At 43.6% G+C, this 13,932-nt stretch overlaps 1 protein-coding gene across 4 annotated transcripts in view; it reads left to right on the top strand.

The window, feature by feature from the left end:
- The window catches only part of LOC122383939 (di-N-acetylchitobiase-like), a 67,763-nt gene that overhangs the window by 1,059 nt on the left and 52,772 nt on the right, over positions 1-13,932 (top strand). Inside the window, exons 1-2 of one of the 4 annotated variants that reach the window (XM_043370827.1) lie at positions 5,566-5,585; positions 12,288-12,509. In XM_043370827.1, coding sequence (XP_043226762.1) covers positions 12,294-12,509 — 216 coding nt within the window. In that variant the 5' untranslated portion in view covers positions 5,566-5,585; positions 12,288-12,293. The other 3 variants (XM_043370824.1, XM_043370826.1, XM_043370825.1) reach the window with 3 other exon arrangements.

Raw genomic sequence — 13,932 nt, 5'->3', positions numbered from 1 at the left:
GCTTACAGACAACTGTGGCTACTGGCTAGTGCCTTGTGGGATAACACGCCGAAGAGTTTCAATCATGACTTTTGACGAAATGTGTTGTCGATGAACGATGACCTGCACACAAAGGCATGCCTAATGAAAATGTGCCAAAAAAAAATTAACTCAAGCTATGCTTCTTTTTCGTTTTTAATTTCTGATACAAGATTTAGCTTACTAAATGCGTATTTATCTTCCATATTTGTTATTATGCCCCCATCGATGCACATTAACTTTACATTGCCAGAGCGCTAGCGTAAGGCACCGATCCGCCGGCATTGACGCCCGTTCTACTCAATAGATCGTCTCAGTCTCCATCATAGGTCGTGGATCGTGAGTCGTGGGTCCACATGTGCTGAAGCCTGGTGTGATAGCAATCTTTCACAAGCCCTGACAGGGCCTTCCGTAGCCGATTCTGTCACTGCTACACCGGTCGGACATATACACTATACAGGCGCACCTGCGCGGCAACACGTCACGATGTAAGCTGGGTAATAGTGAGCGCGTTTTAAATTTCCGATTCAACATTTGCGGCTGTTTATTTTATGTCCAGTATTGTGAAACGGAAGTGCTGCTATTGCTATCATTTACCCCGATCTAACGTGGGTTTGTGGTGCGAAGACATGGTCGTTGCATACGTAATCGAATTATAAAAGTTTTGACTTGCCTTTTCACACAGTGTTATATATAAGCGTGCATGATGCGCAAGGTGAACGGCAATGGTCCCAATAATTAACGAGAACCGACGCATCAAGCCGTACGCTACACGATTTTTGTATCACAAGAAATCGAAGGAAAACGTACCACACATGACAAAAAGGGCGTTTGGGCCACGCATTCCCGTTTTGCAAAATAAAGGGATCGGGGAAAATCCAGAAAGCCGTAAATCTTGCATGCACAAAATTGGCAATTTCTTAATAATGCAAGAGCTAAAATTTTGAATCTTAAACATCTTTGAATTGAAGATTGTTACGGAGCGAGCGAAGCGAGCGGAGTCTTTCCTTAGATTAACGGAAATTTCTGAGTATGAGCGGCCGGCCGGCCGGCCGGCCGGCCGTGCGGACGCTTTTGCGAGGCTTATATCTCAGCAACCACTTGACCGATTTACACGCGGTAATTTTTGTAGGGTAGCTTCATTCCTTCTACCAAGTATTGGACTATTCCCAATGCATGTGGGTGACCCCTTATGCACGTGCCACGTGCAAAACGAAGAGGTGTCAGTTTTGTAATTGTTGCAATATCTCGGTAACTACTTGGCCGATTGCGCTGAAAGTTGGCATATAGGTAGGCACCCACTAGGCACTGCATATCCATGTGCCAGAGTTGGGGTGCTGCTGCACGTGCGCACGTGCAGGGGTCGTTTCCAGATCTCGAGAACGGCTGGACTGATGGCGCTCAAATTTGGTACACGGTTAGGGACCAGTTAGGGTGCCGTGCACAAGTCAGTTGGGACCCATTTTGCACGTGCGCACGTGCAGGGTGCCGCTCCCAGATCTCGAGAACGGCTGGGCCGATTGTGCTCAAATTTGGCACATCGCTAGAAACCGGTCAGTAGGGTGCCGTGCACAAGTCAGTTGGAGGTACCCCCTCGAAATTTCGCACGTGCAAGACTCACCCCCTCGCTCGCTCCGTTAGTCGCCCCAAAAGGCGCTATACTGGTTATTACGGAGCGAGCGAAGCGAGCGGAGTCTCATACTGAATTAAGGGAAAATCCTGAGTATGAGCGGCCGGCCGGCCGGCCGGCCGGCCGTGGGGACGCTCTTCAAAAGCTAATATCTTAGGAACGGGACATCCGATTGACAAGCGGTCTTCTTTACTGAATGTCACTTGGACGTAAAAGTTCTGTGGTGTGATGGCCACCATGCGTTCTTGCCAACCACCGCACGTGGCGCGTGGTAAAGTTGGACATTTTTTAACCCGCGCCCTGCTGGGGGGGGGTGTTTGAACACCCCCCCCCCCTTGTGGTTTTTCGCGAATATCTCAAAAACGGCGGCGCTCCGCGCCGCCGTTTTTGGTACACCTTATCATACATCAATTCTACACATGTTGTGAAAATTTCAGACCAAGGTCATTCAAGGTCAGGTCACCAGGTCACTTGAAGTGACCTCACCTCATAAAAAGTTTCAATGTCTGTCATAGCTACACCGAGTGACCGATCGCTTTGAAACTTTCAGCGATTGATAAGGGTAACAGTATCTATAAAATGTATATCTCGGAATTTTGATATCGGTGACCTAAGGTCAGGTCAATTTTGCGACCTCCCCATTATAAGTCAATGGGAGAAAATTGAAATGCGCCTCTTTTGGACGGAAGACATTATAAACACTCCCAAACACTGAATTACAAGTGGTTTAGACACACTGAACATGAAAATGGTGTCCGTGACCCCTGTTTATGCCCTGAGGTCATCTTAGGTCACGAATGGTATCTAACAGTTTTTCGCAAATAACTTTTGATAGAGGCATGCTAGAGCGATGAAAACGCCTTAGATGTGTTCAGCTCGACGATACGGATCGACTGATATGCAACATGACCCTTTCCGGTCAGGTCATGACCTTGACCTGAGGTCAATTTTTCAAGTTGACCTTTCAAGGTCAAGTTATAGTTCATTCGATGCGTCTTGACGAGAGGAACACGATGCCGGTAAAAGTAAGCTCGTACAAGGCTTGGGTCAAAAGTTGTTGCCGAAAAACTGTTTCCGAAAAAATCGGCTATTTTTGCAGTTTTTGCCCCCTGCAGGCAAAACCGTTGACGTTAGGTCAAATCTGAGAGAATTACTCAGAAAGGGCGTTAATAGGGCTATCGAATGCGCTTTTCCGCGGCGCTGTAGCTCTATTGGTTCCCGAGTTATGCGTTGGCTTCTTGGAAATTTTCGACATTCGACCTGGAAATCGGCGAAATTTTGCCTTCAATGACCTCTGGTGACCTGACCTTTGACCTGACCAAAAAATTGACCGAAGTGATTTCGTCATTATTTTTGACGCTCTTTCGAACGCCGCCTTCCGCGTATCGCTACGTGGCCCAGGAGCCGAGTTACAAGGGGGGGTGTTCAAACACCCCCCCCCCCCCCCAGCAGGGCGTGGAAATCCAGGACCCCCAGCCGGGCGCGGGTTAAGAACCCCCAAAATTGCAACCTCAATAACGGCACAACGGTTGGGCCGATTGAATTGAAACTCGGTACACAGTTAGGTCTCCATCAGACAATTCATCTGCATGTGTTAAGGTTGGGGTGCAACGGCACGTGCGCACGTGCAGGGGGCGCTCCCAGATCTCGAGAACGGCTGGGCCGATTGCGCTCAAATTTGGTACACGGTTGGGGACCAGTTAGTAGGGTGCCGTGCAAAAGTCAGTTTGGACCCCGCTTGCACGTGCGCACGTGCAGTGTGCCGCTTCCAGATCTCGAGAACGGCTAGGCCGATTGCGCTGAAATTTGGCACATCGCTAAAGACCGGTTAGTAGGGTGCAGTGCACAAATTAGTTGGAGGTACCCCCTCGCAATTTCGCACGTGCAAGGCCCATCCTCTCGCTCGCTCCGTTGGTCGCCCAAAAGGCGTTTTACTGGTGTTTATAGCTGATATGGGACTATTTGGAAGATATATTAGCTTTTTACTTCGCCTGCTGTAAAACACTACTTTTAACCATATACGTTTACCATCCATCTATTTTTATTGGTAATTTTTGTTATTCTGTAAATCGTCAGCAAGTCGATGGCACGTCACATCTCCCGTCAGCTCCCACCGGCTGACCGAACGTCCCGTGCATGAGGGGTCACCCGTTTTCCTCGTAGTGTAATGCAATCATACGCCTGGATCCCGTGTTAACTGTATCCGGCATATGTTATGTCTCCCCGACAGTCAAGCATGTCAGAGATACGCGAGGACCGACCAACTGCGCAGTTTCCGCCAAACCACGCCGGTTCCTGTCGCCGGTCGTCGACCCCCTGCTGGGTACCCTTTTCATGTCACTGATCCACTCAGCCGGGGGGCTAATCCCTTTCACTCGGTCCTTGTATGTCGCTTATCGCCCCACCCGCACGGAAGTGGCTCCCACGGCCGCGCCGAGCCAGTACCCTTGAACGGAACTGCGGTCATCGCCTCTCTTTATCAATGGAGTAGTACCATCAGAGATAGTCATGTATGTAGAGGTCCAAGGACACTGATGAGGGAAAGGGTGGTGGTAAATCCCCGAATAACGCTGATGACCAATGACCATTGACTGTGCCTCTCTGTGTCACTATATCGCGTGGTGTGACGTTTGATACGAACCATTTGGCTAAATCACGTGGGAGTAGGATACACTGATGAATCAGTATCAGGCGGCTGGCCGGCCCGCGCGGTGTAATGTGACACGTCGTCGGTGGTCACCCGATGGACGCACGGGACCGGACCCGGCGCACGAGGAGGCGAACGGACCCGGCGCACGAGACGAACGGCGCCATCCGGTCACGTGCCGACGGCCGGAACAGACGCCACTTCCGATATGCGCGTGACAATAGTTGGACGTACTTCGGCGGTGCGCCGTGCGGATGTAAGATTTTGCAAAGACATTGTCACATAAATGTATTTGGTTTGATATTTTACAAATCAATCAAGATAATTATTTATCAATCAACAATGATGAAGGATATCATGTGTCGGAGAGCACACATGTTGTACACTTGTGCAGTTGCCGTATTCTCGGCGGTGTCGGCTGTAGTTAGCTGCACTGATTAGGGGAAGTTGGGGGAACGCCGAAGACTTTTTTCTGACGCCCGTAGCACGCAAGGTAGACAACATAAGCTATTCTTGTTGGCGTCATTCGAGAGGCCAGTCTTTTGCCTTTCATACATACCAGGCGCATTTGATGAATTTGCATACCGTTAAGTGCACAAACTAAAAATATCAAACAAGTGACTTTTTCGGCGTTGCCCCGGACTGCGGGGAAAGCCGAAAATGGGAGAAATGATCTACGGGGAATGCCGACATTGATGTTTTGCCATTTTATCTCAAACTTTATCCAGAATTCATCAAAGCTGACACGCGTTTTAAGAGCTTGAGGACGCGGTGCACACTGGAAGTTATAATTGTGTGATATAATAAGAAAATGCCAGGTAAATCATTCCTTATAGGTAACAGGCCGTTGTGTCGGTTGAAAGTGTAATTTGTTTGACTAAAAATACGCGTTGCTATTCTACAGCAGTAAAGTCCACGTAGCGTGCTTTTAACACGTGCGTAATCGCACGTTTTCGGCATCACCCCAGCCAGACATACTTTCATTTGCAGGCCCATAACTTTTCAACGCGCTGTATAAATTTCAAATAGGCAGCACACTTATGCAAAGACATGCTAAAGATTACTTGACCGAATTGGCCAGACAAACGGTAGCATAATGAGTAAGAAATGCAGCTTCAAAGGCGCATGTAGTACAAGGGAAACGTACCTTGAAAACGCTCTTGGCGCCCTCACAGTCGAAGTATTCCGAATGACGACTCGTAACAAACATGCGATAATTGTAGTCACTTAGTCATTCCCGGTCTGACCTTGGTCGAGCGCGGAAGTGTCTCCTCGTGGCGATTGTGACGCGTAGATTCGATTCGATTTTTTGGGTGTATTTGATAGTTTACCAGTTTTTGCTTTTCACTTTTGTCCTTTTTTGCTTTTTTCTCATAATTTCTTTGTGTCTTTTTTGATTTTGTGATTGATTTTGGGGTTCAGCGAGGGAGATGGAGGAGATTAAAGCTATTGTAGCTGAGGCCGTGAGTAAGGAGATGGAGGGTGTCAAAAAAGAGTTAGCTCAGCTGAAGGTAGAGAATGAAAACCTGAAAAAAGAAAATTCTGAGCTTCACAAGGCTGTCAAAAAATTAGAGGACACCATTGATGAGGTAGAGCAGTACTCCAGGAAATCGTGTTTGATTCTGAGTGGGGAGGGAGTCCCAGAGCCAAAGAAAGATGAATCCACTGACGAGACTAGGGCCATGGCGATCAAAGTTATCAAGGAAAAGTTAAAGGTGGACATGAAGGGAGAAGTGGTGGCTTGTCACCGCCTGAGAAACAAGAAGAGGGTGGTAGTGAAATTCCAGGACATGGATGATAGGAACAAAGTGTACCAGGCTAAATTCAACCAAACGGAGGCTGCAGGGGTCATCATTCATGAAAACTTGACTGACAGGCGTGCCAAACAGGTGAAAATTCTTTCAGACATGAAGCGAAACAATGATCATGTCATCAACTACCACTCCAAAAATGGCATCATCCTGGCCAGGGATTCTAAGGACAAGAGATATGCCCGCATCCAGCCTTCCTTCACCAGGGAAGAAATCATCCAGGCAATGCGTGATGCCGATGCCCTCTCCTATACTGGTGCCCGTGGAAACTCTTCCCATGGCAGATTCCTGATTTCCCAAACCTTTGAACAGATCCCAGCAGGCAATGTCCTCAACAAAACAGAAAGCCTGGAAAGTCTGGTGGTAGAAAGGAACAAGAAGGCTGCTGGTCCCTTGACTCGTCAGGCTGCCCTAAAGAAGTAAGTGTGGGAAAAATAGAATTATATGTCACCTGACGTCATATGATTTACTGAAATCATTTCAATATTGCTTATAGCTCAACATAATAAATTCCTTTGAACATAGGGTTGCTGTGGCTCGGCGCTGCCTCTCTGGGCTTCTTTTCCCAATTTGCTTTCGCATCCTCACTTGTCTGGTCTGTAGACCTCTTAGTTCAATCCTTGTCATCCCTCAAATCTTTGAAGTAAATTTAAACACATTCATCCCTTACTACCTACCTACTACAGGAGCTGAGTGTAAAGTTAAAAGTAACACATTGCAAATAACTGATGAAATGTATGGTGCATTGACTGTTGCTGTGTATGTGCAGTACAGTTGGTCAATTGTGTTGTTCACGTACAATGCAATTGAATGGGGAGATGCATATGTACAATTCAAGGTACATATGCATCTCTCACTGTTGCACATAATGCACTTACACAATTCCACACCTTACCAGCATAATGTAGCACTGCTGTGACAATGCTGCATAGGTTGCAGCAACACCAATAATATCTCAAATTGTGTTGAAGATTTCCCCCCTCCCCCCGGGTGGCTGGCAGATTGCTCGGCTCATGGCTGAATCATGGATGAGGTAGTGTGGCCTGGACTGAGTGTGAGTGGTTAGCCTCCAGGCTTTGTGTGAGTGTGCGCCTTGCCTGGAAACAGGCTGTTTTATATGTGTGTATGCCCTCCCCATGCCTGGAGACAGGCAGTTTTATCTGTATATATGTGATCCCTGTTTGGAGACAGGATGTTTTAATGAGTGAATGAGCATGGCAACATGCCTCAATCCAGCAAACGGATTGGTTTTACAGTATGTGTGGGCGCTATGTGTGATTGTAAAATGAGTCAGTTCAGTCCTTTGCTACTTGGCCTCTGCTGATATATCAGCTGAGCTTATGCTTCTGACAAGCATATAGCCTGGTTTTGGGGGCAAATCTTCACAGAATAATCTATAATACAAAAGTAAGTAATAATAATAATAATAATAACAAGATGCTCCCATACAGCCAGCATCCAGAAGAAAAAAAAACTGAATTACTGAACATGAACATAACACTATTCTAGTCACATACTCAGCTGATAAATTAAGCAAACATGTACTTATCAAACCTCGTGTTCCTCTCCTCATATGCTACCTAGTCATTTTCATCCTTCTTTGGGAGGATTCAGCCTTGGTGGTGGGGCCGGGCCACAGCACCCCAGCGACATCTATTAAAGATACTTATCTTTCACTTCAACTAAATGGTTCTAGATGGCGCCCTGATTATTATCATTGTGTTAGAGAATATACAGTGATAGGTGTTTGCCTCTAATTAAAATATAAAAAAATGATACAATAGTAGGGTTTCTTTGCCTGCTGCCATACTTTCGAAGGCTTTTTTTCTCTCTCTCCCTGTCTCTCTCTCTGAACCTGATTCCATGTGATTTGAAACCCTTTGCTCTATCTTCATTGCTCTTAGTGTTATGATAGACATCCCACTAAACAAAACTTTAGATCCTTTTTCTCTTGATGAAAGCAATGACGAAACCAATGGCATATTTCCATATCGAAAGTATGAAGAAATAAGAACGAACTGTTCATTTGATATGCCTAGCAGTGTTTACAAAACTATAAATTGCAACACAGACAAGCAGCTGAACATATTACATGTAAATGCACGATCTTTGGTCAATAAATTAGATGATCTCTGCAGCCTTCTTAATGACACTGCGATTACTTGGCATGTTATATCCATATCTGAGACATGGTTAACCAAAAATATTGAAAAGTGCTACAATTTGCCAGGCTACCAGGCTGCATTCTGTAGCAGATCAGCTGGTGCGGGTGGAGGCTCAGCAATCTACAGTCTGAGTTATCTGTCCCCAGAATGCCTAGACAGTCCTACATTCACTACGGCTGAGGTTATTTGCACAAAGATTAAAATTCAAAATACTTGTCTCATCATATGTCAAATATATCGATCACCTAGTACTGACAAACATCAGTTCAATGAAGAACTTGAAAAACTACTCATTTGGCTTAACAATCTTAACAAGGTCACTTTGATTACTGGTGACTTTAACTTTGATCTTTTCTCAATTGGATCCAATCCAGCTGTTCAAGCTTTTCTACATAACCAACTGTCTCATGGCTTTTTCCCTACCATTTCAAAAACAACACGCTCCTGCCACCCATCTCACACTCTTATCGACAACATCTTCTGCAATGATTTGACAAGGGTGGCACACTCGGGCATTATCCTAAGTGATCTATCCGATCACTTTCCTATCTATGCATCTCTAAATGTTCACATAAACACTGCTAAGGAGCAAATAAAATTGACAAATGAGCAACAGATATTTGATTATAGGAAGATTGATGAATTCAAATCCTATATATCAAATGAACTTAGAAATATTTATCAAGAAACTTGTACTAATACCATGGCAAACAAAATAATTGAAACATACAACAATGGTATAACAGCCTTCTCTTACACAAAAAGATTCACCAGGAAAGACCATCCGAGGATGCCATGGATCTCTCCAGCTATTCTTACCTCTATTACCCAAAAAAACAAGTTGTTTAAAAATAAGCTAAAAAATCCTTCACATAATAATACAACTCAGTACAATCAATATCGGAACATTCTCACGCGCGTCATTAGGTCTGCCAAAAGATTGTATTACATTAATGAGTTCAATAAAAACTCTGGCAACTCCAAAGAAACATGGAAAACTATACAATCTTTGATAAACACTGGCAACAAAACTGATGACATTCCTTGCGAAGTTTCAGATGGCAATGACAAAACAGTAACTGATGATCAAAATATTGCAGAAACCTTTAACAAATTCTTTTCCGAGATAGGTGAAACTTTAAGGAAAAGGATACCACCTTCACCATTTGACCCACTGAGCGAAGTACCATTCGTGCATGAAGAAATGGATTTAACTCTTACAAATGAACAAGAACTTATCGATATAGTTAATAAACTGAAAAATGTCGGTGCTGGTATCGACAACATTAACTCTAAATTGTTTAAAGCTTCATACAAGGCCATACTAAATCCTTTACTCTACTTCTTGAACACCTGTTTGAGCAAAGCTGAATTTCCATCACCCCTTAAAGTGGCAATCATCAAACCAATATTTAAGGATGGCGATAAAAAGCAAGTGGGTAATTATAGACCAATTAGCATTTTACCCTTTATTTCAAAAATTCTTGAAAAACTAATATACCGAAGGCTCATTGAGCATCTTAACCGAAGCAACATTATTCACTGTAATCAATTTGGTTTTCAAAAAGGAAAGTCAACTTATATGCCGATTCTTCTTCTACAAGATATAATTACTAAAGCCTTTGAAGAGGGCAACTTTGCGCTCGGCTTATTTCTAGATGTAAGAAAAGCTTTTGATACGGTGCACATTGATTTGCTACTACAAAAACTACAAAGGTATGGTATAAGACACAAATCACAACAAATATTATCTTCATACTTGCAAGAAAGGAAGCAATGTGTGAAAATAAGAAAAGCATACTCATCTGTCAAAAATGTTACTATGGGAGTTCCACAGGGATCGATCTTGGGTCCTCTGTTATTTATATTATATATAAATGATTTACCAAACATCAGTCCTGACGTAACTTGCCTCTCCTATGCAGATGACACTGCAATCATATTTAAAGATAAATGCATACATAGCCTACAAAGAACTGTAAATGAAGTTACTGAAAAAGTCAGTAACTGGTTTCATGCAAACTTTCTTTCTCTAAACGGCACAAAAACTTTCACACAGCATTATGCAACTCAGTCTTCAGGGTTAAAAGTAAACGTAGTACTTGATTCAACTGAAATTAAAGAGAAAGAGTTTATCAAATATTTAGGAGTCTTCATCGATAAGTCATTGAAGTTCACAAAACATATAGACTATACATCAAATATCGTTAGCAGGAACATCGGAATAATGGCAAGAGCACGCTTCTATATTGATAAGAGAACGACCCTCCTTTTGTATAATGCCCTAATTCTTCCATATCTTAACTATTGCTGTATCGTTTGGGGAAATAATTACCATGCTCAGTTAGAAAAACTCATCATATTACAAAAGAGAGCTGTCAGACTAATTGAACGAGTTTACCCACCTCAGAGCTCTGTGCCTATTTTCAAAAAATATAACTTATTAAGGATAACTGATATAGCGAGATCTCATATGCTTCTTGTTATGCACAAATTTATTAAAGAACAACTTCCAGAAACAATTAACAACCTGTTTGATTTGAGTCCCGAAAACCATGCCGGCACGAGGCGTACCACTCACTTCAACCAGCCCTTCTCTAATCGCAACTACCGACTATTTACTATCAGATTTCTAGGTCCTAGATTATGGAATAGCATTGTTGCGCCTCTTTTCACAACTGTTAATCATATTCCATCTTCAAAACAAATAATAAAGAAGGTGATACGCAGACACTTTGTTGATTCATACAACACTTAAGATAAATATGAACTATTAATGAACAATCAAAACAATAATAAGAATAATCAACCTCATAGCGACAAACATTATTCCTACCTATATATTGTGTATAGCTATACTGTTCGTATATCGTTAGGGGTTTGTATAAATATGTGCTATTTCCACGGTGTACTCTGCGTTGGAAATAGTACATATTACCCACTTTGGTTTGTGGGATGCATATGTGTCGTGTGTGTATGTATATGTGTATGTTTCGCGTACTTGATACATATGCATATGCATGTATGTACGTATGTGCATGTCATGCACGTACACAACTTAACGATTCGTATATACCTATTTTAAATACCAACTACAATAAATCCTTGTGTACCACCCTTCTCAATCATTGTCTATTTCAATTTGCATATTTGCCTTATGGTAAATATGCAAATTGAATGTAGGTTACATGCATTACCTACATTGACATCTATACAACTTATTGTACTAATTCTTAAAATACTCTAGTCCGTGCTGTTTCCTGAGGTTCTGTCTGGCAACAAGCCTAGCTTAGCCGGACGGAGCCAAGGGTTTCGGCAATAAAAATAACCTTGCAAGAACATGACCAGGCATGCTTTTCCCCACATTGAGTATGAATGCGTATTGCGTTAATTACTAACACTGGTATAAATGATAGTTGCTTGTGTTGGTATAGTGGGCAGTCATTTTGCTTCACTTGGCAATGACTACTTTCCTCCTTTTTGGCGTACTTACTAACATTTTTTAGTAGTATTGCATGCGTTATATTTTATTTATATTTTCCACTTCTTAGCAGGGAGTGCCGCGACTTGATCAATTTATTATGTTACCTGGTGTTAAAGTAAGGTCTCTGTGCGTCGCCGGGACTGTGGGAGGGGGCACTCCTGGTTACCTGATCATGGGTAACGGACTATCTTAGAAGAAAAAAAAAAAAAAAAAAAAAAGCTTCAGAGCATCACTGACAGGTGGCATCCATGTCTTACGGTTTTCGAAATATCTCGAATTTCGGCTTTGCCCCAACTCCGGCATTGCCCCAACTTCCCCTACTATACAATTTGCTACGATCGATGAAAATCGTTTTGGCCCCCAATCACTTTGAATTTTCCGTTCCGCGCCGGAAAGACCTCAGGTCTGATGATTATAAATCATTCTCCTAATCCAACCACCAGTGTAAAGATGTAGCTAGCTAGATAAAAGTAGCCCAAAGTTCTTGCTTCTTACAGCTTTTCTGCCGCTCACCCCCGGCGTTATTTTTCAGCCGACCATGCTGGACCGCCGAGTGTGCGCCGGACCGGCGGCCCTGCTGCTGCTGCTGGCGGTCACCCTGGCCGGCCCGCGACCGGCAGCGTCAGCCGTGTTCTTCTTCAGCCGCGACGAGGTGACCCCGGCGCCGCCGCCGACACCCACCACGGCGCCCTGCGTGTGCTCGCTGGCCGACTGGTGCCGGCCCCTGTTCAAACCCAAAACTGAGGTCAACGAGGTGAGGCCAGCAGATGCTTTTCAGATTTACACCACTGTGAAGGCAAAATGTGTTGTGGCGAGTGACCGATTTGGAAATCATGCTTATGGAAAAGAACGGGTCAATATCACCTGTTAGGTGTTGACGTGCTTCAGAAGATACTGAGATGATACTGAGAGGGATTTAATGTAGAGAATTACATATTGAGGAGGGTTTTCCGTCACAAGGACGCGAAAAAAACTATTTTCAATTTTACGAGATATATGTTGCAAGGACGGCGTCGACTTTACATCAGGGTTGTGCTTGACTCATGAGTCGAGTCAGAAATTTGACTCAACTCTGACTCAAATGAGTCAGATTTGAGTCGAGTCGGATAAAATGTTGAGCTGTTGAGTTGAGTCAGAGTTGAGTCGGACAAAAATATTAAGGTGTTGAGTTGAGTCAGAGTTGAGTCCGTAAAATAACTTTTGACATTGAGTTGAGTCAAGAACAATTAGGAACATGAGTCAGCTGACTCAACTTTTTAGAAACAATCACAGATAACAGTAGTACTACTGTTATCTGTGAAACAATATATAGTAGGTATAAGTTTTTCATTCTCCCCCCCCCCCGCTTAACAACTTAGGCCTGGACCTGCTGCCGGATTTTTTTCACCCCCCCCCCCACTCAACAACTTTTTTATCTGAGTCAATTTTGAGTCAACACACTTGACTCAACAAAAAATTTGAGTCAAGTTTGAGTCAACTCATATTTTAATTGAGCCGCTTGAGTCATGAGTTGAGTCAAGGGAAAAAATCAGCTCCTTGTTTGAGTCAGAGTTGAGTCAGGGCATTCTGAAGTTGAATGATGAGTCGAGTCGGCAAATTTTTTTGAGTCGAGCACAACCCTGCTTTACATAAATGGTTTCCGTTGCCTTCAATAATCGAACCCTACTGCGCCTCCGTATTATGTAAATAAAGCAATCAAGCCGGACCTAGAAATGGTGCTTTTTACGTTGATTCTCAGGAAATTCCTGCAAGCTCTTTCACGAATGGCGCTGCCCATGTTTTGTCGGCTGTCCATTACAGCGTCTGCAGATATTTTCGGTCCAGTTAGCGATGATTATTGGCCTTGACGCAGGGCCGACAACATCGGTTCCTGAGAGAGACACGCGCATTTCCGGACTATTCCTGAAACAGGAAAGCTGACCTTTCTTAAGAATATGTAGTGTGCTCTCTAATCTCGTCCAAACAGTCGTCAACGGCCCTTGTTTTCCTCTTTATCTAATGTGCTTGCACATAAGGATGTCTGTTTAGTGTTTATTCTGTCATGAATTCGATTCTGCGTCTTTATTTTATCACTTGTATTCCTAAATCATTGTTCGTATTTGAACAGGACACTTGTGTTGGTAATGGTAGGATACAGTTTTTAGCGATCGTTCCGCAAAAGTGACTAGCAAGTCTGG

Source organism: Amphibalanus amphitrite, unplaced genomic scaffold, assembly GCF_019059575.1.
Source record: "Amphibalanus amphitrite isolate SeventyFive unplaced genomic scaffold, NRLGWU_Aamphi_draft 000177F_arrow, whole genome shotgun sequence".
Lineage (NCBI taxonomy): Eukaryota > Metazoa > Arthropoda > Thecostraca > Balanomorpha > Balanidae > Amphibalanus > Amphibalanus amphitrite.
The sequence above is the reverse complement of the archived record's forward strand: the minus strand, read 5'-3'. Positions and strand labels throughout refer to the sequence as shown.